General features: G+C 44.1%; 1 protein-coding gene across 1 annotated transcript in view; it reads left to right on the plus strand.

Moving 5' to 3' along the window:
• The first annotated feature begins 2887 nt into the window (after positions 1 to 2887).
• Positions 2888 to 24561, plus strand: part of LOC115155687 (5-hydroxytryptamine receptor 2A-like) — a 29606-nt gene continuing 7932 nt past the window's right edge. Inside the window, exon 1 of the mRNA XM_029702574.1 lies at positions 2888 to 3566. Coding sequence (XP_029558434.1) covers positions 3089 to 3566 — 478 coding nt within the window. The 5' untranslated portion in view covers positions 2888 to 3088. The remainder of the gene's footprint in view (positions 3567 to 24561) is intronic.

Consider the following 24561-nt stretch of genomic DNA (forward strand, 5'->3'; position numbering starts at 1 on the left):
TGTCCCCATGTGCAGTTGCAAACCGTAGTCTGGCTTTTTTATGCCGGTTTTGGAGCAGTGGCTTCTTTCTTGCTGAGTGGCCTTTCAGGTTATGTCGATATAGGACTCGTTTTACTGTGGACTTAGATACATTTGTACCTGTTTCCTCCAGCATCTTCACAAGGTCCTTTACTGTTGTTCTGGGATTGATTTGCACTTTCGCACCAAAGCACGTTCATCTCTAGGAGACAGAACGCATCTCCTTCCTGAGCAGTATGATGGCTGCGTGGTCCCATGGTGTTTATACTTGCGTACTATTGTTTGTACAGATGAACATGGTACCTTCAGGCATTTGGAAATTGCTGCCAAGGATGAACCAGACTTGTGGAGATCTACAATTTTTTTCTGAGGTCTTGGCTGATTTTTTTTGATTTTCCCATGATCTCATGCAAAGAGGCACTGAGTTTGAAGGTAGGTTTTGAAATACATCCACAGGTACACCTCCAATTGACTCAAATGATGTCAATTAGCCTATCAGAAGCTTCTAAAGCCATGACATCATTTTCTGGAATTTTCCAAGCTGTTTAAACGCACAGTCAACTTAGTGTATGTAAACTTCTGACCCACTGGAATTGTGATACAGTGAATTATAAGTTAAATAATCTGTCTGTAAACAATTGTTGGAAAATTGACTTGTGTCATGCACAAAGTAGATGTCCTAACCGACTTGCCAAAACTATAGTTTGTTAACAAGCAATTTGTGGAATGTTTGAAGAACGAGTTTTAATGACTCCAACCTAAGTGTATGTAAACTTCCGACTTCAACTGTATATAGGGCAGCAGCCTCTAATGTGCTAGTAATGGCTATTTAACAGTCTGATGTCCTTGAGATAGAAGCTGTTTTTCAGTATCTCGGTCCCAGCATTGATGCACCTGACCTCACCTTCTGGATGACAGTCTTGGAGGGCAGGTAGTTTGCCCCCGGTGATGCGTTGGGCAGACCGCACCACCCTCTGGATTGTCCTGCAGTTGTGAGCGGTGCAGTTGCCGTACCAGGCGGGGATATACCCCGACAGGATGCTCTCAATTGTGCATCTGTAAAAGTTAGTCAGGGTTTTAGGTGCCAAGCTAAATTTCTTCAGCCTCCTGAGGTTGAAGAGGCACTGTTGCGCCTTCTTCACCACACTGTCTGTGTGGGTGTACCATTTCAGTTTGTCAGTGATGTGTATGCCGACGAACTTGAAGCTTTGCACCTTCTCCTCTGCGGTCCTGTCGATGTGGATGGGGGGTGCTCCCTCTGCTGTTTCCTGAAGTCCACAATCAGCCCCTTTGTTTTGTTGATGTTGGGTGAGAGGTTATTTTCATAGCACCACACTCCCAGGGCCCTCACCTCCTCCCTGTTGGCTGTCTCGTCATTGTTGGTAATCAGGCCTACTACTGTTACGTCGTCTGCAAACTTGATGATTGAGTTGGAGGCATGCGCGGCCACGCAGTCATATGTGAACATGGAGAACAGGAGGGGGCTCAGCAACACACCCTTGTGGGGCCCAAATGTTGAGGATCAGCGATGTGGAGGTGTAGTTTCCTACTTTCATCACCTGGGGGCGGCCCATCAGGAAGTCCAGGACCCAGTTGTGTGTTTGTACTTTATGTCCTCCTACATGTTTCTGCTTAAGCAAGTGTGTGAAAGCCACCAGAGTGGGGGGAAAGAGGTGGTCCTTCGGTGTGTACAGCAGGGGGTTTATTGTGCTCAGACTGGTCCTTCGGTGTGTACAGCAGATGGTTTATTGTGCTCAGACAGCACTCAGAAGAACCCCTGTATGCACACCATGCTCCCTGGATTCAGCTTATTTATCAATGCAAAGCAGTACTTTTATGAGCTCTCACATAACAACTTCTAATGCTACTGTATGTATACGGAAGACCTACAGTGAACTGGACTGTGTCGAGAGAGAGAGGGAGAGAGAGAAAGAGAGAGAGAGACAGAGCGCGCAAATTGAGTGAAAGAGGGGAGGGGCAGTGAAAGAGGGGAGGGGAGGGGCAGTGAAAGAGGGAGTGAGAGAGAGAGTGTGAAAGAGGGAGGGAGAGAAAGGTGCATGGAGAGGGGAACAGAACACAGAAAGTGTGTGAGAGAGCGAGAGAGAGAGAATGTGAGGCACGGAGAGCGTATGTGAGTGTCTGTGAGAAAGCAGAAACAGCACACCGTGGAATACTGCTCAGTAATTGACGGCTGAAGTGGGAACTTCCTAATAATCAGGGGACCTGAAGAACCTGTCACTTGTCAAATAAGAAAGAAAACAATGTAGGCTCTGTTAAGGCTGGATTAAAGGGCTGAAGGAATAAGGAAGAAAAAAAGGAAAAATTGAACAAAAGTAGAGGAATGTTTTAAGGGTGACTGTTTTTCCCAAACTAGGATTTTCCATCCATCACATCTGGCAAAACTCGTCTCCCTCCCAGCTCAGAGGACGGACCTGGCTGGAAGTGTGTGTGTGTGTGTGTGTGTGTGTGTGTGTGTGTGTGTGTGTGTGTGTGTGTGTGTATATGTGTGTGAATGTGTGTGTGTGACTGAGAAAGAGAGAGATAGTGTGTGTGACACCTGTCGTCACTCATCATGCTTCTGAATAATTTCCATAGCACTCACACACACAGCTGTAAACCCTAGCAGGAGCAGCAAAGACACCTGAGGATTATCTGACACACACACACACACACATCTCATGTCTAATCTTCTCCATCGCTAAGATGACGTAAGGATTTAACCGAGCAATCGGTGCCATCTGACAGTGTGGATACCTTTCTCACCAAACTGGCATGCTAGAGTTGAGCACATTCTAATGATTCTACTTTCCTGAATCCAAATGGATTCAATCTCTGATCAACAGGTGATAATGTGGACCTGAGAAAAGGATTGAATGTGAGAAAAAGAGTTTAGGGTAATTGCTCTCTGGTTTAGGATACTTGCAACAGAGCGAAAGTCATAGACCTCTCTATTGTTCTGTGGCGTTTTTTGACACGTTGCTCTGAGCACAATGATGGAGACCATGTGGAGACTTTTAAGGACCCGACTGTAGGAGTAAGTGTGTTGTTGTAAGTAAAGTGCTGGAGGTGTATGGGAACTGACATAATGAACCTGCACGGGAACGTATCGGAGTTGATCTCGTCTGCTGTCAAAGCTATAACTATTCCGCCCTTTAACCCTGAACCTTGGCTTCCCGGGTCAGAGGGACTTCTGGGAAATGGAGGCAGGAATTTTTCAAACGGGTGTAACAGGAATGAAAACGCCGATGTGAATTACTTTCCGTCAGGCAACTGGACTCATGGAGTCAGGGGTTACAGTGAGGAAGGGAGGATCCTGGCATCATCGCTGTGTGCAACGGGGATGACGGCAGTGGACAAGAACTGGGCAGCGTTGCTGATCCTGGCGGTCATCGCCGTTACGGTGACGGGTAACATCCTGGTTATCATGGCTGTGTCTCTGGAGAAGAAGCTCCAGAATGCCACCAACTATTTCCTGATGTCGCTGGCCGTTGCTGACATGCTTCTGGGCATCCTGGTCATGCCCGTCTCCATGGTCACCATTCTCTATGGTGAGTGAGTTCCAGCTCAAGCTCAAAAATGTAATTGTCCCATCGTTTGAGTAACAATGGAAATGTGCCTTTGGCTTGCAGACATACAGGCTCAGACACAGCATGCAGACATACGGGCTCAGACACAGCATGCAGACATACGGGCTCAGACAAAGCATGCAGACATACGGGCTCAGACAGCATGCAGACATACAGGCTCAGACACAGCATGCAGACATACGGGTGTCTTTTTTTGGTGAAGTGATGATCAATGTTTGACTGCCATTTTGACAAATTAAAACATTCTCGCTCATATCCAGAATATTTTCATGTAGACTAGCTTACCCGCAGAGCCTACAGTACCTGCACTGTAACTGCGAGCTGTTGGCTAGCACGCAGGTGCCAAGACCAGAGTAGTCACAGTTGCTATTTAAGGAAACAGTATTTGGGACAAAACTATTGGTAGAGTTGAAAATGCGATGGAAACACATTGAACATTAGATGTATATGCGGTACATGAAAACTTAAGTAAAAAAGCACGTCATCGTGCACTGATGTTTATCTGCAACAAGTCAGTTTGGTGGAAACACCACTAGTTGGAAAATGACATTTCTTTATGCAGATTTTTGAATATTCGGATGAAAATATGTCGCTTAGATCATGAGATGGAGAACATACAGCCATCTTCTGACAACTGCTGAACTAGGGGAAGATGTGTTACATATAATCCCCTTATCCTCAGACCTTCACTCTTTACTGTCTTTATGAGAGGAAGATTGCCCCCTTGGTAAAAATTTAACTAATCCCTTGGATGGATGGATGGATGGAGAGAGAGAGAGAGAGAGAGAGAGAGAGAGAGAGAGAAACACAAATGTGTGTAGTGTTTGTTTGGCTAGGGTTAGAAACTTGGTTTTGTGCTCAGCTATTTAGCCAGACACGGGTAGAGTTCATGTCAATCCAGCAGCAGCAAAACAAGAATCAGCTGGCATGAGAATGAGCCTCAGCAGCTTCCTCTCAGACACGACCACACACAGAACAAAACAAAGCCATGTCATTATCTGCTGTCAGAGAACCAGATGTGTGATTGCAGGGCAACAGGTCATTCACAGACGGAGAGAGACAAGCAGAGGAAAATAAACAAGTGGTTTCGAGAGGCAAAAAAAAAGCGATGGGAATGACAGAGTTCCTGATGCTTCAATCAAGGGAGGGACTGGGAGAGAAACATCAGAGAGAGCCAGAGAGGAGGGAAGAGACAACAGCCTCGTTTATACCTGGTGCTAACATAGCGGGAGAGGTTGTTGTCCTGGCACCACACTGACAGTTCTCTGACCCTCTCCCTATAGGCTGTCTCATCGTTGTCAGTGATCAGGCCTACCACTGTTGTGTCGTCAGCAAACTTAATGATGGTGTTGGAGTCGTGTTTGGCCATGCAGTCGTGGGTGAACAGGGAGTACAGGATTAGACTAAGTACACACCCCTGAGGGGCCCCCGTGTTGAGGATCAGCGTGGCAGACGTTTGTTGCCTACTCTTATCATCTGGGGGAGGCCCGTCAGGACGTCCAGGATCCAGTTGCAGAGGGAGGTGTTTAGTCCCAGGGTCCTTAGCTTAGTGATGAGCTTCGTGGGCACTATGGTGTTGAACGCTGAGCTGTAGTCAATGGACAGCATTCTCACATAGGTGTTCCTTTTGTCCAGGTGGGAAAGGGCAGTGTGGAGTGCGATTGAGATTGCGTCATATGTGGATCTGTTGGGGTGGTATGTGAATTGGTGTGGATCTAGGGTATCCGGGAGGATGCGGTTGATGTGAGCCATGACCAGCCTTTCAAGGCACTTCATGGCTACCTTACGTGAGTGCTCCGGGGCGGTAATCGTTTAGGCAGGTTACCTTCGCTTCCTTGGGCACAGGGACTATTGTGGTCTCCTTGAAACCTGTTGGTATTACAGACTCGGTCAGGGAGAGATTGAAAATGTCAGTGAAGACACTTGCCAGTTGGTCTGCGCATGCTTTGAGTACACATCCTGGTAATCCGTCTGGCCTCGCGGCTTTGTGAATGTTGACCTTTTTAAAGGTCTTTCTCACATCGGCAACCGAGAGCATTATCACACAGTCATCCAAAACAGCTGGTGCTCTCATGCATGCTTCAGTGTTGCTTGCCTCGAAGCGACTTGTAAGATATCCAGACACAATGCGTACCTGATTACCTCCTAAGGTTGTCTACACCCATCTAAAAATGTGGACACACATTTGTCCTGATCTTGTCAGATTGTGGACAAGATCAGGACATATTATGCATGTTAGAACCAGGTAAAAAGGGGTCTGGAGAGACAGGGTGAGAGACAGGGTGAAGATGAAATTGAGTGTATGTGATAGGGGGGCAGTTTAAAAAAATATTTAGTAAACGGACAGACCCTTTTGATCACGTGATTTTATGTGAAGTTAATGTGATAAAATGTGCAATGTGATAACATGAAACTACACATGTGACATTTGAGCACATGTGGAAACATGATCTCATGTGATATAAATGTGACAACATGGGGATGCAAAATTTGATTATGTGATCCCATGAACTATATGTGTCAAAATGTTTGCACATGCAAAGACCCAGGTGTCAAAATGTAATTGAAAATATCTTACCTTAAAAGGCATAATTGGCATTAATTCAATTTAAACAGTCATGGTCCCCTGCAGGTTGTATCTTGTTCCCGGTTTGTTCCAGAAATGTTCCCAAGAACATTTTTAGAATGTTCTTAGAACATTGTGTAATGGTTTCCTTGAGGTTTTCGTCTAGTTGCGGTGAAAATGCAGTAAATCACACAGTCATCCAGAACAGCTGGTGCTCTCGTGCATGCTTCAGTGTTGCTTGCCTCGAAGCGACTTGCCGCAGTCTTCCCTGTGGCTCAGTTGGTAGAGCATGGTGCGTGCAACGCCAGGATTGTGGATTCGATTCCCACGGGGGCCAGTACAAAAAAAATAAAATGCATGAAATTAAATGTATGCATTCACTACTGTAAGCCGCTCTGGATAAGAGCGTCTGCTAAATGACTAAAATGTAAATGTAAATCTACAAGAAGATCTGCATTTTTACAGTTAAATGAAAGTGTTCATGGACAGTATGTTAGGGTACAGTGTTGTTCCCTAGGACAAAAAAAAGTCACAGGTGCACATACTTTTGTATATACAGTGTATGTGGACACCCCTTCAAATGAGTGGATTCGGCTGTGAAATCGATTACACGGCCATGCAATCTCCATAGACAAACATTGGCAATAGAAAGGCCTTACTGAAGAGCTCATTGACTTTCAATGTGGCCCCATCATAGGATGCCACCTTTCCAACAAGGCAGTTCATCAGATTTCTGCCCTGCTAGAGCTGGCCCATTCAACTGTAAGTGTTGTTATTGTGAGGTGGAAACATCTAGGAGCAACAACGGCTCAGCCATGAAGTGGTAGGCCACACAAGCTCACAGAATGGGACCGCCGAGTGCTGAAGCACGTAAAAATCATCTGTCTTCGGTTGCAACACTCACTACCGAGTTCCAAACTGCCTCTGGAAGCAACGTCAGCACAATAACTGTTCCTCGAGAGCTTCATGAAATGGGTTTCCTTGGCTCAGCAGCCGCACACAAGCCTGCACAATGCCAAGCGTCGGCTGGAGTGGTCGGCTGGAGTGGTGTAAATCTTGCTGCCATTGGACTCTGGAGCAGTGGAAACGCGTTCTCTGGAGTGATGAATCATGCTTCACCATCTGGCAGTCCAACTGAGGTTCATACAGAAATGTTTTTTCGAGAGTGGTGTGGAAAAACTTGCCTGGCCTGCAAAGAGCCCTGACCTCAACCCCATTGAACACCATTGGGATGAATTAGAACACTTACTGCGAGCCAGGCCTAATCGCCTAACATCAGTGTCCAACCTCACTAATGCTCTTGTGGTTGAATGGAAGCAAGTCCCTGCAGCAATGTTCCAACATCTAGTGGAAAGGCTTCCCAGAAGAGTGGAGGCTGTTATAGCAGTAAAGGGGGGACCAACTTCATATTAATGCCCATGATTTTGGAATGAGATGTTCGACGAGCAGGTGTCCTCATACTTTTGGTCATGTAGCGTATGAACTCACATGGTACAGCTCGGTACCTTGCAGGTATAATGTGACATTTTCTACGCAATATTTGTAATATAAGGTACGATCATCTCAGTGCTTTGATGGTTGAGGGCAATGTACAACCATAAGTGAAAGTGTTGTAGCAGTTTAAGTGTTTGATGGTTATGCCGATGCAAGTCAAGCACCTCTTTTGACACTGTCTGTTCTGCAAACTTTGTAAGAGAATGTGTCAGTAATGAGCTGCACTGTAGAGGTTATTGTGCTTTTTCCAGTAACTCAATGGCAACTTGTTACCAGTGTGAATTTGTCATTTCTTAACTGAAAACAATTTGTCAGTAAGTTATTGTAAAATTCACAATAACTTACTATCAAAATGTTGCCAGTCACCTACAGGCAACTTGCTGCCACTAGCATTACATGCCAAGAACTTACTGTGGCTTACTGTAGCTACACCATCAGGTCAGTGAGTGTGACAGATTAGCTACAGTAAATAACTGTGAATATTACAATAACCCACTTGCAGCTAGTTGAAAGAAAGTTATTGAAAATTAAACATGAACTTTATGTGAACCAGCTGGAATTAAGCTACTGAAAATGCACAGTAAGCTCATAACAGGGAAGCATGTGATACTCAAAAGATTTACACAGATTGTAGCACTGACCTTGACAAAAGAGGTGCCCATGTTCTTCAACATTACAATAAATCCCTTAAACTGGTACAAGATTTATGCTGACGGTTGGCACAGATACAACATATTTTAGACTATTCCCCCAAATATGCTAATGAATCCCCGCCAATACATTGCTCCCACCTACATTTCAAATTGCATTATATTGTACCTTATATTGAATATATTGGGTAGACAAACGTACCACTATACTAAATTATCCTCACAGTCACATGAACCCTAAAAGATACCGACCAGTATGATGTGACTTCCTATGTGTACCACTGAAGGTACCTTTGACCTTTTTGTACACCAGGGAGCAACATTGTACCGTAACCGTACTCTTATTTTTTAGAGAATGTGGACATACAGTACCAGTCAAAAGTTTGGACACACCTACTTATTCAAGGGTTTTTCTTTATTTTTACTATTTTCTACATTGTGGAATAACAGGGAGGGGATCAAAACTATGAAATAACACATATGGAATCATGTAGTAACCAAAAAAGGGTTAAACAAATCAAAATATATTTTATATTTGAGATTCTTCAAAGTAGCCACCCTTTGCCTTGATGACAGCTTTGCACACTCTTGGCATTCTCTCAACCAGCTTCACCTGGAATGCTTTTCCAACATGCTTTTGAAGGAGTTCCCACAATTGCTGAGCACTTGTTGGCTGCTTTTCCTTTACTCTGCAGTTCAACTCATCCCAAACCATCTCAATTGGGTTGACTGGTACTGTATGTTCTTGGTAAAAAAAAAATTTTTTTTTAAATGTACCTGGTAACCCTGCTGAGACATTAAAGGGATAATGCAGAATTTTGGCAACGAGGCCCTTTATCTACTTCCCCCGAGTCAGATGAACTTGTGGATATCCTTTTTATGGCTCTGTGTCTAGTATGAAGGAAGTTAGAGTTACTTTTGTGAGCCCATGCTAGCATTAGCACAATGACTAGAGTCTATGGGTATCTGCTAGTATCTGCTGACATTGGGGAAGTAGATAAAAGGCCTCTTTGCCAAAATCCCGAAGTATCCCTTTAATGCACTCCAGACCAAAATGTTGCAAGTTCAAATCCCCAGAGCATTTATGCACACTTAACGTCAAGTGTCCCTGAGCACTGCTACTTAATCACACAATTATTGACTTGATTCTGGGCACCTTTTAACAGTGCAGAAATGTATTTTTTCCAATAATTCTGTGGCAGATCTCTGTCATGGCCACAGACCCGGTGGTATAGCAAACAAAAAATCATGTTGCTGGCATCTCCCTTACAGAAAAAACACATAATTTTACATGTAGAAAATCATTAGAAAATGTGTTTTTGGAACACTTCACATGTGACATTTCACATGTGAAAACATGTGCTTTTGGAACATATCGTGTGACATTTCACATGTGAAATCATGTGTTTTTGGAACACTTCACATGTGACATTTCACGTGAAAACGTGATCACATGAAATTCATGTTTTTTCCCTAAAGGGCTCTGCATGGTCAATCCCCCGCAGAAGTCAGAGCAAACATACTTTTTGTGCTTCGCGGAGCAGAGCAGTGCTGTTGTGAAGGAACTTGCCAAGGAAATTAGTTTCTGTTTATACAGGACTTCCAGCCCCCACCTACCATCAACCAATAATGTCAATGCGGAGCTATACGGAGCCCTCCGCATTGTTACAAAATGTGAAAGGTTTACAGCGATGAGGTACGGAGCTTGATTTGGCCTCTGCATGCCTCCTGAGGCTCCACAATTCTGTTACACCCTCCATACAAAGCCTCTGACCACATTTTCAGATCAAGCATAAACTGGCTGAGTGAGGAATGTTAGGATTTTTCGAAGATGTTCTCAAGACATTTGTTTTACCAGTCATCAGGACATCACATGATGGTCCCAGATGGTCCCAAGCCATTATAAGTAAAGTAATGGTATGGTTGTTTTAAAGTAAGTGGTACACTGTTCAGCTAAAATATGACCTAGTCTGAGAATTGAACTGACAATCTCTGGATTTCAGGTGCACTGATCTGTCTGCTGCACCACAAAGCCTGTTACATTCCCCTACACATTTCTTACCTATAATACATCTCTGCATATAGCAGAAGTGTGCCATCTGAAGTCTGAACTTCTGTTTTATATAGTTATAAATTCAACTGACTACTCTCATCATTGATTTAATTGACTTATTTCTGCAATTTGAGGGTTTTCTGTATAGTTGTCTGATGTTGGTGGGGCATATTATTATGTTTCAATGCTACTCTAGAATCACTATGATAAATATAATAGTTTTTCTTGAGTATATTTTTAACAAAGCTGAGATTTACTTTGAAGTGAAAAGTGTAGGAAGACAGGTTAAATCAGTTGTTGACACAGACGTGAAGGCGTGGCAGAAAGATTGGAATGCACGTTAGATAATAATTACTGTATAAATAAACATACGCAATGTGAGTCAAATATGTAAGTTAAAAGCACTGTGTGCGTATCATAACAACTCATGTTTGCTGGTTTCACATGTGAAATGTCATGTGGTTTTTCTGTAAGGGGAGAAAGAGAAAAGGAGGATTAGATTAGAGCTTTTCTTGCTTATCCTCCCACCGTTATTTATACATAACTAGTAGTTTCACATTCTACCTACTGGAGCCCACCAGTGGTTTACTGTGTAAATGCAGCAGTTAGAGGTGATGGATTGGGGATGTATTTATTTACACTGCTGTGTGTTGATTTATGGAGTCTGACTGCTTCCAGTCTTCTTGTAACTTGTTCTAGAACCCTGTTTACACCAACGTCAAGACCAGGAATAGGGACATCAACCATGACGTATTGTACACACACACACTCCTCCTGACATACACACACACACACACACACACACACACACACACACACACACACACACACACACACACACACACACACACACACACACACACACACACACACACAAGACCTGGGATATCTATAGTTTTATCTATGCTTTGTTGAAAGTAACAATTTTTCTGGGGGAGCAAATACTCACTTTGGAGGTAACTACAACTATTTTAATAGAGATCCCCCAAAATCACTACTTTAATAACTATTTGAATACAGATCTCAGAAATAAACTACTTTTTAAAACGATTTGAATACAGATATGTGAAAGCAACTACTTAAAAATATATATTTGAATACAAATCTCAGGTAGTGACTACTTTTCTGAAACTATTGGATTGGACGCATTCAAATAATGGAACTGGAACTGCATGTTGACTATAGAAATAGCATGAATAAACCACACACAATCTTCTATACTTTTCCAATATATTTGGCAGTCATTTTTGATCTACACAATACATTTCTATCTGAGCATTCTGCAAATGCACAGCAAATTCTCCGGTGTTAAAAATGAACACAGAGTGTTAAATCAACACTGAACTTGTTGAGTCTGTGGACCCATACAGACACTGGAACAGTGTTAAATTAACACAGTGCTTAGTGTAAAGCATTTTTCAAATATTTCCCAGAGTGCCTTGCCTTTTTGAGTAAATTGTAGAGTTACCACTCATGACTGTATTTGTTAGTTACAGAGACATGGTTTTTGCATTCATCCATTTTTGGTCCTGTTGAGTTCACCAAGTGGAAAGGGAAAGGGGGATACCTAGTCAGTTGTGCAACTGAATGCATTCAACTGAAATGTGCCTTCCGAATTTAACCCAACCCCTCTGAATCAGAGAGTTGCGGGGGGCTGCCATAATTGACATCCACGTCGTCGGTGCCTGTGAGCTCCTAAGTTAATATATTATCATACAAAAAAAACATTCAAATATATAGTCCATAGAACCGAAAATTGATGAATGCAGACAAGACAGAAGCTTATTCTACACTAAATAAAACACATTATTTGAACAACAGTGCAGAAAGTGTGGTTTCACAATAAAAAAAAATTGAAATTATGTCTTGACCATCACCGATATCATGTCTGTCGCCTAATTAGCATCCCAGATTTAACGAGGTGGAAGATGAGTTCATAATTTCCTTTTAATGAGGGCTTAGGTGGTGAGCTGCAGTAACTGAAATCGTGAAATGCCAACACCCCCACAAACCTCCCTTCAACAGACAAATTGATAAGCTTACACGGAAGACTAGACACACACACACAAGAGTGATCGCAAGGAGACACACAACTGCACGCACACACACTAACACACACGCAAGCATGGACACACACACATACACAATTAGCACCGGTTTCAAGAACTCTCTGTCTGTCAGATGGATAGTCCCTTGTCCTTCAACAGCTCTTTCTATCTCTCTCATAAATTATAGTGGCAGTTGGCTGTTTAATTAGATTGTGAGTTAAAAAGGCAAAACATGGATGGAGTTCATCTTAATTATAAGTTTCCCTCTTTTTCCTCACTCATACCCTGCTGTCGTACATCCCTACCCCAGGGTCTCTGACCTGAGTTCCCCTGATGACAAGACCGTGTGTGATGTTTTCTCTGCATGTGACAAAGCATGAATTTACTCTCTCCTGCTTCTGTGGATAAAGCCTTCGATATCAGCCTCGTCACCAGATGACTTTACACTTCCTTAAACTCCCTATCTTCCCCTGCAAAGTCTGTTTCCAGCTGTGAAGACAGGGCTCAGTAACCTCAAAGTCAGAGCAACGAGCCTAGATCAGACCAGAGAAATGATCCCAGAGGACCAGATCATTATCATTCAACTTGGATATATACTGTACATGATACATGTACATCAGAGATACGAGGAGTTTAGATTACTGTGTCTGTCCATCAAGCAGCAGGAGGACAGTGGACACTCTTCAGGTTCCAAACGTGGAAGTAAACCTTTTTACCGTTCTAGGGGTCTGCCTGTGATATATACTAAACAAAAATATAAACGCAACTTGCAACCATTTTCAAAGGAAATCAGTCAATGGAAATACATTCATTAGGCCCTAATCTATGGATTTCACATGACTGGGAATACAGATATGCATCTGTTGGTCACAGATACCTTAAAAAAAAGGTAGGGGAGTGGATCAGAAAGCCTGTATCTGGTGTGACCACCATTTGCCTCATGCAGTGCGACACATCTCCTTTGCATAGAGTTGATCAGGCTGTTGATTGTGGCCTGTGGAATGTTGTCCCACTCTTCAATGGCTGTGCGAAGGTGCTGGATATTGGCGGGAACTGGAACACACTGTCGCACATGACAATATGGAGCATCCCAAACATGCTCAATGGGTGACATGTCTGGTGAGTATGCAGGCCATCGAAGAACTGGGACATTTTCAGCTTCTAGGAATTGTGTACAGATCCTTCCGACATGGGGCCGTGCATTATCATGTTGAAACATGAGGAGATGGCGGCGGATGAATGGTACGACAATGGGCCTCAGGATCTCAACACGGTATCTCTGTGCATTCAAATTGCTATCGATAAAATGTACACTTTACATGTTGCGTTTATATTTTTGATCAGTGGATATAATCAGAGTTAGTTACATATACTGAACTGTCGATGAAGATCATAAAAGAAAATGTCTGATACAAGGTGTGGGAAGAGATAGTTTGATTTTTCACCCCATCAGACCTCATGTTCATCATGTAGAGTTGAAGTCGGAAGTTTACATACGCCTTAGCCAAATACATTTTAACTCAGTTTTTCACAATTCCTGACATTTAATCCTAATAAAAATTCCCTGTCTTAGGTCAGTTAGGATATCCACTTTATTTGAAGACTGTGAAATGTCAGAATAATGTTAGAGTGTCAGGTGTGTGCGTACTGGTAGCGAAGTCAGGTGCAAGAGAGCAGAGATTTGTGAACAGGCGCACACTTTATTGAGGCAAAAGTGCAAAACGCGCAAAACAGTCACAAGAATTATGTTTAACAATAAACATCTTCGGGAAATACCACGGAAAAAACAAACCAGTCTGGCGCGTCAACAATAAACACATAACACAAACAATCTTTCACAAAGACATGATGGGGATCAGAGGAATAAATACATGTAGATTGATCGGGGAATGAAAACCAGGTGTGCAGGGAACAAGACAAAACAAATGGATACTTGAAAAATGGAGCGGTGTTGGCTAGAAAGCCAGTGACGTCGGCCGCCGAACGCCGCCCGAACAAGGAGAGGAGCCGACTTCGGCGAAAGTCGTGACATAGAGATAATTATTTATTTCAGATTTGATTTCTTTCATCACATTCCCAGTGGGTCAGAAATGTACATACACTCAATTAGTATTTGGCAGCATTGCCTTTAAATTGTTTAACTTGGGTCAAACTTTTCGGGTAGCCTTCCACAACCTTCCCACAATAAGTTGGGTGAATTTTGGCCCATTCCTCCTGACAGAGCTGGTGTAACTGAGTCAGGATTGTAGGCTTCCTTGCTCGCGCACACTTTTTCAGTTCTGCCCACAAATTCTCTATGGGATTGAGGTCAGGGCTTTGTGATGGCCACTCCAATACCTTGACTTTGTTGTCCTTAAGCATTTTGCCCCAACTTTGGAAGTATGCTAAGGTTCGCTGTCCATTTGGAAGACACATTTGAGACCAAGCTTTAACTTCCTGACTGATGTCTTGAGATGTTGCGTCAATATATCCACATAATCTTCCTGCCTCATGAAGCCATCTATTTTGTAAAGTGCACTACTCCCTCCTGCAGCAAAGCACCTCCACAACATGATGCTGCCACCCCAATGCTTCACGGTTGGGATGGTGTTCTTCAGCTTGCAAGCCTCCTCCTTTTTCCTCCAAACATAACGATAGTCATTATGGCCTAACAGTTCTATTTTTGTTTCATCAGACCAGAGGACATTTCTCCAAAAAGTACGATCTTTGACCCCATGTGCAGTTGCAAACCGTAGTCTGGCTTTTTTATGGCGGTTATGAAGAAGTGGCTTCTTCCTTGCTGAGCGACCTTTCAGGTTATGTCGATATAGGACTCCTTTTACTGTGGATATAGATACTTTGTACCTGTTTCCATCAGCATCTTCGCAAGGTCCTTTGCTGTTGTTCTGAGAATGATTTGCACTTTTCGCACCAAAGTATGTTCATCTCTTGGAGACAGAACGCATCTCCTTCCTGAGCGGTATGACGGCTGCGTGGTCCCATGGTGTTTATACTTGCGTACTATTGTTTGTACAGTTGAACGTGGTACCTTAAGGTGTTTGGAAATTGCTCCCAAGGATGAACCAGACTTGTGGAGGTCTACAATTGTTTTTCTGAGGTCTTGGCTGATTTCTTTTGATCTTCCCATGATGTTAAGGAAAGACACACTGAGTTTGAAGAGAGGCCTTGAAATACATCCACAGGTACACCTCCAATTGACTCAAATGATGAAGCTTCTAAAGCCATGACATCATTTTCTGGAATTTTCCAAGCGGTTTAAAAGCACAGTCAACTTTTGACCCACTGGAATTGTGATACAGTGAATTATAAGTGAAATAATCTGTCTGTAAACAATTGTTGGAAAAATGACTTGTGTCATGCACAAAGTAGATGTCCTAACCGACTTGCCAAAACTATAGTTTGTTGACAAGAAATTTGTGGAGTGGTTGAAAAACGAGTTTTAATGATTCCAATCTAAGTGTATGTTAACTTCCGACTTCAACAGTAAATTAAATTAAATCCACGTGGGTACTGTAACTTAAATTGCATTTGAGTTTCCAAGCATAATTTACTCAAGAGTCACACATCTCAAGTTTGAATTCAGACAATAAAAACATGTTTTTTTTCATAGGATCTCGTAAGAAATACTAGAGTATATGGTTTTATTATAGTATCTCATACAGGCAGTATGAGGTTGAGTTATTGGACAGACAGCAGATGTGTTCCCATGGCACCAGACGTCTGAGGGTCACATGATCCGTCACTCATCAGAACAGGGCTCCGGGCAGCCGAGCGGAAATGGAGGAAAACTCGCCTCCCTGCGGACCTGGCATCCTTTCACTCCCTCCTCTCTACATTTTCCTCTTCTGTCTCTGCTGCTAAAGCCACTTTCGACCACTCTAAATTCCAAGCATCTGCCTCTAACCCTAGGAAGCTTTTTGCTACCTTCTCCTCCCTCCTGAATCCTCCTCCCCCTCCCCCCCCTCCTCCCTCACTGCGGATGACTTCGTCAACCATTTTGAAAAGAAGGTTGACGACATCCGATCCTCGTTTGCTAAGTCAAGCGACACCGCTGGTCCTGCTCACACTGCCCTACCCTGTGCTTTGACCTCTTTCTCCCCTCTCTCTCCAGATGAAATCTCGCGTCTTGTGACGGCCGGCCGCCCAACAACCTGCCCACTTGACCCTATCCCCTCCTCTCTTCTCCAGACCATTTCCGGAGACCTTCTCCCCTACCTCACCTCGCTCATCAACTCATCCTTGACCGCTGGCTACGTCCCTTCCGTCTTCAAGAGAGCGAGAGTTGCACCCCTTCTGAAAAAACCTACACTCGATCCCTCCGATGTCAACAACTACAGACCAGTATCCCTTCTTTCTTTTCTCTCCAAAACTCTTGAACGTGCCGTCCTTGGCCAGCTCTCCTGCTATCTCTCTCAGAACGACCTTCTTGATCCTAATCAGTCAGGTTTCAAGACTGGGCATTCAACTGAGACTGCTCTTCTCTGTGTCACGGAGGCTCTCCGCACTGCTAAAGCTAACTCTCTCTCCTCTGCTCTCATCCTTCTAGACCTATCTGCTGCCTTTGATACTGTGAACCATCAGATCCTCCTCTCCACCCTCTCCGAGCTGGGCATCTCCGGCGCGGCCCACGCTTGGATTGCGTCCTACCTGACAGGTCGCTCCTACCAGGTGGCGTGGCGAGAATCTGTCTCCGCACCACGTGCTCTCACCACTGGTGTCCCCCAGGGCTCTGTTCTAGGCCCTCTCCTATTCTCGCTATACACCAAGTCACTTGGCTCTGTCATATCCTCACACGGTCTCTCCTATCATTGCTATGCAGACGACACTCAATTAATCTTCTCTTTTCCCCCTTCTGACAACCAGGTGGCGAATCGCATCTCTGCATGTCTGGCAGACATATCAGTGTGGATGACGGATCACCACCTCAAGCTGAACCTCGGCAAGACGGAGCTGCTCTTCCTCCCGGGGAAGGACTGCCCGTTCCATGATCTCGCCATCACGGTTGACAACTCCCTTGTGTCCTCCTCCCAGAGTGCTAAGAACCTTGGCGTGATCCTGGACAACACCCTGTCGTTCTCCACTAACATCAAGGCGGTGACCCGATCCTGTAGGTTCATGCTCTACAACACTCGCAGAGTACGACCCTGCCTCACACAGGAAGCGGCGCAGGTCCTAATCCAGGCACTTGTCATCTCCCGTCTGGATTACTGCAACTCGCTGTTGGCTGGGCTCCCTGCCTGTGCCATCAAACCCCTACAACTCATCCAGAATGCCGCAGCCCGTCTGGTGTTCAACCTTCCCAAGTTCTCTCACATCACCCCGCTCCTCCGCTCTCTCCACTGGCTTCCAGTTGAAGCTCGCATCCGCTACAAGACCATGGTGCTTGCCTACGGAGCTCCGTACCTTCAGGCTCTGATCAGGCCCTACACCCAAACAAGGGCACTGCGTTCATCCACCTCTGGCCTGCTCGCCTCCCTACCTCTGAGGAAGCACAGTTCCCGCTCAGCCCAGTCAGAACTGTTCGCTGCTCTGGCACCCCAATGGTGGAACAAGCTCCCTCACGATGCCAGGACAGCGGAGTCAATCACCACCTTCCGGAGACACCTGAAACCCCACCTCTTTAAGGAATACCTGGGATAGGATAAAGTAATCCTTCTAACCCCCCCCCCCCTTTAAAAGATTTAGATGCACTATTGTAAAGTGGTTGTTCTACTGGATATTATAGGTGAATGCACCAATTTGTAAGTCGCTCTGGATAAGAGCGTCTGCTAAATGACTTAAATGTAAATGTAAATGTAATGTAAATGTAAATCAGAAAGGTGAGAGAGGAGAGAACCCAACCAGCTAAAGAGGGCAATGTGAGATATGAGTTACTGTACATCTATGCTCTCACTTTCCCTCCCCACTCTCTGTCTCCGGTCTCTTGCCTGGGTGTATTCGGTTTACCATTTCAGAACCAAATGGAAGACAACAGAGCAAACCAGTTTCCAGTTGGATAGATTCAGGTACAGTGGATTCGGAAAGTATTCAGATCCCCTTACAGCCTTATTCTAAAATGGATTAAATTATACTTTTTTCTACAACTTGATTGAAGTCCACCGGTGGAAAATTAAATTGATTGGACTTGATTTGGAAAGGCACACACCTGTCTATATAAGATCCCATAGTTGACAACGCATGTCAGAGCAAAAACCAAGCCATGAGGTCGAAGGAATTGTCCGTAGAGCTCTGAGACAGGATTGTGTCAAAGTACAGATCTGGGGAAGGGTACCAAAAATGTCTGCACCATTAAAAGTCCCCAAGAACACAGTGGCCTCCATAATTTCTTAAATGGAAGAAGTTTGGAACCACCAAGACTCTCCCTAGAGCTGGCCACCTGGCCAAACTGAGCAATCGGGGGAAAAGGGCCTTGGTCAGGGAGGTGACCAAGAACCCGAAGGTCACTCTGACAGAGCTCCAGAGTTCCTCTGTGGAGATGGGAGAACCTTCCAGAAGGACAACCATCTCTGCAGCACTCCACCAATCAGGCCTTTACGGTAGAGTGGCCTGACGGAAGCCACTCCTCAGTAAAAGGCACATGACAGCCCGCTTGGAGTGGCCCAGCCAGAGCCCGGAGTTGAACCCGATCGAACATCTCTGGAGAGACCTGAAAATAGCTGTGCAGAGACGATCCCCATCCAACATGACAGAGCTTGAGAGGATCTGCAGAGAAGAGCAGAGAAGAATGGGAGAAACTCCTCAAACACAGGTGTGCCAAGCTTGTAGTGTCATGCCCAAAAAGACTCAAGGCTGTAATCCAGGGGTGTCAAACTCATTTTAGCTCAGGGGCCACATGGAGGAAAATCTATTCCCAAGTGGGCCGGACCGGTAAAATCATGGTATATATAACTTAAAAACAACAACTTTAGATTGTTTTCTTTGTTTTAATACGATCAACATAAAACATAAAGCTGGAGCCTGAGGACAGTGTGTCCACAATAGTACAAGCACAACATCACTATTAATCATAAAACACCTCAAGTTTATTTGAAAATTCTAAAGAAAAAGAACACACAAACACACAATGCCTCAGTGATTCACAGAAGTATATCACAGATCACAGAACTATATCAGGGTGTCTCATGCAGCACTTTAAGTGGGGTTGCATAGTTTATTTGACTCCTGATACCTGGCATCTTTTAGCTTTCACCAGCGCATCAATATCAGGCGTCACATCCTGAGTGGCAGCCAACTTCAGGATGTGATTCAAGTGCTTGTGCGTGAGCCTTGAGCGCAGCTTTGTTTTATTTATGCTCATTACAGAGAAAACTTGCTCACAAAGATATGTGGTTCCAAACATGCACAACAGTTTTGCAGCGAGGGCTGTCAAGTTGGGGTAACCTGGCAAGAGATTCTGATAAAATGTGTCCAAGCCAGCTGCGGCAAATTTGCCCTTCATATCCGAGTCACACTGTAAGTCTATTATTTCAAGTTGGATGCTGACGGGCAGATCAGAGGGATTCACGGTGACTGGCGAGCAAAAAACGTTGAAGTCTTTCTCCAGTTCACCAAAAATCTGAAAGCGTTGCTCAAACTCCCGTAACAGTGCCGTTATTTTATCTTTGAACCGCTTCATGTCTGCCACATGTTGGGTCGCGCACACATTTTTCAGACAGGGGAAGTGAGCTGCATCACCACCGGCGAGTTGCGTCTCCCACAATGACAGCTTCAACTTGAAAGAACGTATGCTGTCATAATACTGCGTGACGACTTTGTTGCGCCCTTGCAGCTGTTTGTTCAAGTTATTCAGGTGCTCTGTAACATCCACCATAAATGCAAGGTCCTGCATCCATTCTGCGGAATGAAATTCTAACACTGGTTTGCCCTTTTCTTCCATGAACTGTTCAATTTCTTCTCGTAAATCAAAGAAACGCCTAAGCACAGCACCTTGGCTTAACCATCTTACCTCAGTGTGGTATGGCAGGCCATAGATGTGGTCTTTCTCTCTGAGAAGGCTGTCAAACTGACGGTGATTCAGGCTTCTGGATCGGATGAAATTAACAGTTTGGATGACCACCTTCATGACGTTATCCATCTTTAATGACTTGCAACACAAAGCCTCCTGGTGCAAAATACAGTGAAAAGTCAAAAAATCACGTCCTCCATTTGCAGATTGCACTTTCTCTCTGAACTTTGTCACAACGCCTGCTTTTTTCCCGATCATTGAGGGCGCACCATCTGTAGCCAGGCTGACAGAGCGGGACCACTCCACTCCGACCCTGTCCAGCGCGCCGACGAGTGCGGTGAAAATATCAGCTGCTGTCGTATCTGTCATCGGCACCAACTCCACGAACTCCTCGGTGACGGTCAATGTGTCATCAACTCCGTGGATGAAAATGGCCAGTTGTGCAACATCTGTAATGTCCGTACTTTCATCAATTGCAACTGAAAACCCAATAAATGACTTTACTTTTTGCTTCAACTGGCTGTCCAAATCCACTGAAAGATCGGAAATCCTGTCTGCAACTGTGTTTCTTGTCAGGCTGATATTTGCAAAAGCCTGGCGCTTTTCAGGGCACACAATCTCCGCTGCCTTCATCATGCATGTTTTTACAAATTCACCCTCACTAAATGGTTTTGAAGCCACTGCGATTTCATTAGCAATGAGGTAGCTAGCTTTCACTGCAGCATCACTGATGTCTCGGCTGTGAGTAAACACAGACTGCTGTTTCTTCAGACCCGCCAGACCCGCGTCCACTTGTATCTTTTTTGACAGAGACATATTGGGGCAATGTGGGTGCCAAAGAAAATAATGTTAAAAGTAGAAGCCGAATTAAATATCGCGGGCAAAACAAAGTAGCTCATCCGGACTGGCTGCACTTGCTTGACCTACTTGCTCTGCTCTGGTATAAACAGTTTGCTTGCTTAACACAACTGCTATTCCGCCATCCAGTGGATGCAATTGGAACAGCAGTTTATTTTATTGAAAAATTGCAGCTCATTTTTATACTTTACAAAATCATCTCGCGGGCCGGATTAAACCCCTTTGCGGGCCTGATCAGGCCCGCGGGCCGGACGTTTGACATCCCTGCTGTAATCGCTGCCAAAGGTGCTTCAACAAAGTACTGAGTAAAGGGTCTGAATACTTATGTAAATGTAATATTTCCGGGAGGGTTCTGGGATACATTTGCAAAAATTCTGAAAAACCTGTTTTTGCTTTGTCATTGCGGGATTTTGTGTGTAGATTGATGAGGGGGAAAAACTATTTAATCAGTTTTAGAATAAGGCTGTAAAGTAACAAAATGTGGAAAAAGTCAAGGGGTCTGAATAATTTCCGAATGCACTGTAGGTCCCTCCCCGTTTCGTTCGTTTCCGTTTAAGAAACGTTTTGCAACAGAATTGGCGGATGAATTCCCCTCTGCTCTCCCTCCTTCTTTCTCAGGCAACTTGTTCATTTGGACTATTATTCCTGTCATTGTGCCATCAGAGCAGCGTGGAATAGACTGACACTCTTTGAGCCTGAAGATGACACATTGGCAAATTGCCTTCTACTCTCCTCTATTCTATCACAGAAATATTCACCCACTTTCCCATCTCCAAATTCTCTCCAGCTCTCCTTCTAAAGACACACCTGATTTAACGCGTAGTATTATCATTACAAACATATTTCCTGGCTGTTTCAACATACACACACTCACATGGTCCAACAGTGTGTTTCTAGGTTCTGCACCGAATGTAATAACTGTGATTCTAGTCTTTTCAAAGGAGCAGACCTCTTGATGTTCTGAATCAGAATCACAATCTAAAGGCCTTCCAGCCATTATACAGGATCGTTTTTGTCAGAACACAGACATATTGTTGGAATAACCTGTCATTGTTTCACTTTTTTACCCATTGTATTGGCCCTGGTGGATTAGAGTTCTTTGAGCTTTCATGTCAATGAGTTGATTTTACATGTTCTTGGAGAGATAGGCTTTATTAAGTTGGATTAATTCTGTATGGTAACCTTTTTGAATTTCTACAGATGGTCTTTTCCAAGTGGACTTAAGGGGAATCTGGCCAAAAGTAGTGTCAAACATATGGCTAGCGTTTTAAAAATAAAAATATATATTTTGGGGGGGAGCAAACTCAATTTACTTTAAAACAAAATCTAAACTGTCTAGAAATAATAATGGACCTACATTCATACAGTTTCTTGACTGTGTCCAGCTTGCTAACAATCCCCGGAATGAAAGCAAGACAGTCAGGGAGCATCGGAAATTCCCAAAACGTTGGATAGAGGACTATTTTTTGCCTCTTCTGACGGCGAGGAAATATAACACATTTTCAGTGAGGCCATCCGGACCTCGTTGAAGACCAAACGTGGCCCCCGGGTGCAAAATGAGTTTGACACCCCTGATCTAGACCTACAGAGGCAGAGAGAGAGAGGAGGAGGGGGAGAAAGGGAGATGGAGAAATAGAGTAAAGCGAAACATGTTAGAAATACACTATTCACCCCTGACACAGGGCAGCACTGAGGAAGTACTAAACCAGATAAAGTCAGAAAGAAAACCTGTTCAAAATTCTTTATGCCGGTTGGGTCCACATAACTTAACAAATCCTTTAGCGGTCTCTGGAGATACTCTTTGTGTCTGTCATTGATGAAAGACTTGGTGTATACACTGTGTGGTCATGAAGATCCCTAGCTTACCATGTCTCTAACTCACCGTGTCTATTCCTCTCTCCTTCTCCCACTTTATCTTTCACTGGTCCTCTCTCTTTCCCGTTCTCTACCCCTCTCTCTCTCTCTCCCTCTTTCTCTCTCACCATTCCTCACTCTGTTTGGTAGGAAATACAAATGCAGCTTTGGTCAGGGGAAAGGCAAACAAGCCTGAAGCTGTCAGCAAGTTTGAGGAGAAAAGCTCTTTCATTTGTCTCCAGTTCCCAGATTGATGCCCCTGCCAATATCTGCATGGACATATACAGCCTCCCTCTGTGGAACTTAACCGAACATGTCCTATTTCTTAGGGTGTTCAGACAAGCGTGGGCACTTCTCTGCCTGAGCTGGGAAATACTGCAGTGTCAAGTGTTTTTGGGTTTCTGAAAAGTAGGAGTGAAAATATGTTACTTTTCAGCAGTCTTCTTTTCACTGGGATTATTGGTCGCTCTGCGAACAGCACTGAAGGGTTATTCACTGTGGCTGCTCTGCAAGGCCTTAAACCAGCATCATTAGGCTCTCTCTGCTTCTCTGGCTGCAGGTCAGAAAGACTAATTTAGGCTAAATCCTACAGGGTGGGATGGAGACAACTCAGGCAGACTGATTAGAGATAAAGGAATGTACTACACTATATTGGCTGCAGGTGACACATCATCATTATAAGATCCTAATCTGCAAACATGGACTGCCACCATTTTATCCCCCCTACCCTATTCCCTCTATCTTCCCTCCATCCATTTCAACATTCAGATGGGCAGACCAAAATATCTTACCACAGAGAGGTGCATGCTGAGACAGCTGGATGTCTAATGACTTTCTATCTCAGAAAGATGAAAGAGGGAGATAGAGAGAGAGAAAAAGGAAGGAAGGGATAAAGGACGAACGACATGCAAAGGAAAGAAGAGAACGAGAAAGGCAGAGCGATAGAGAGGGAAGAAGAGAAAGAGACACACATAGTCAGTCCGTGACCATGGTGATGACAATGAGTCACTGAGTCCAAATAAACAGGCTTTATGTAAGGTTCTCCTTCACCTGGAGGAGAGGAGCGAGGGAGTCTGTGACTTCCCCATGGAGAGAGAGAAATAGAGGATAAAATGGAGAAACAGTGTAACTGCCACGTCTGACTGTGGATGCAAAAGTGACATTCCCTATCTCCAGGCTATTATCCAGGCAGTGTATTTGTGTTGGCCTGGTGTGGGGATCTGTCGCATACTATCAGATTCTGCTGCCTGGTCTTTATTCGGCACGTTACTGTGTAAAAGTTTAATTTGGAGGTTGCATTAAGTTTTGTCTTTGTGGGGGATGTAGTTACAGTTTCTCAAGAGTAATATTTTATTATAAAAAGCCTTCTCCATTCTGTGAAAGGCTGCCTTGCGCTGTGTGTGTTAACCTCAGTGTGTATGTGTTTTAAAGTAGCTTAAGTCTTTGTTTTAGAGGGTTTGGTTTCACGCATCTGAGGCTTTCTATTTG

This window comes from Salmo trutta, chromosome 20, assembly GCF_901001165.1.
Source record: "Salmo trutta chromosome 20, fSalTru1.1, whole genome shotgun sequence".
Lineage (NCBI taxonomy): Eukaryota > Metazoa > Chordata > Actinopteri > Salmoniformes > Salmonidae > Salmo > Salmo trutta.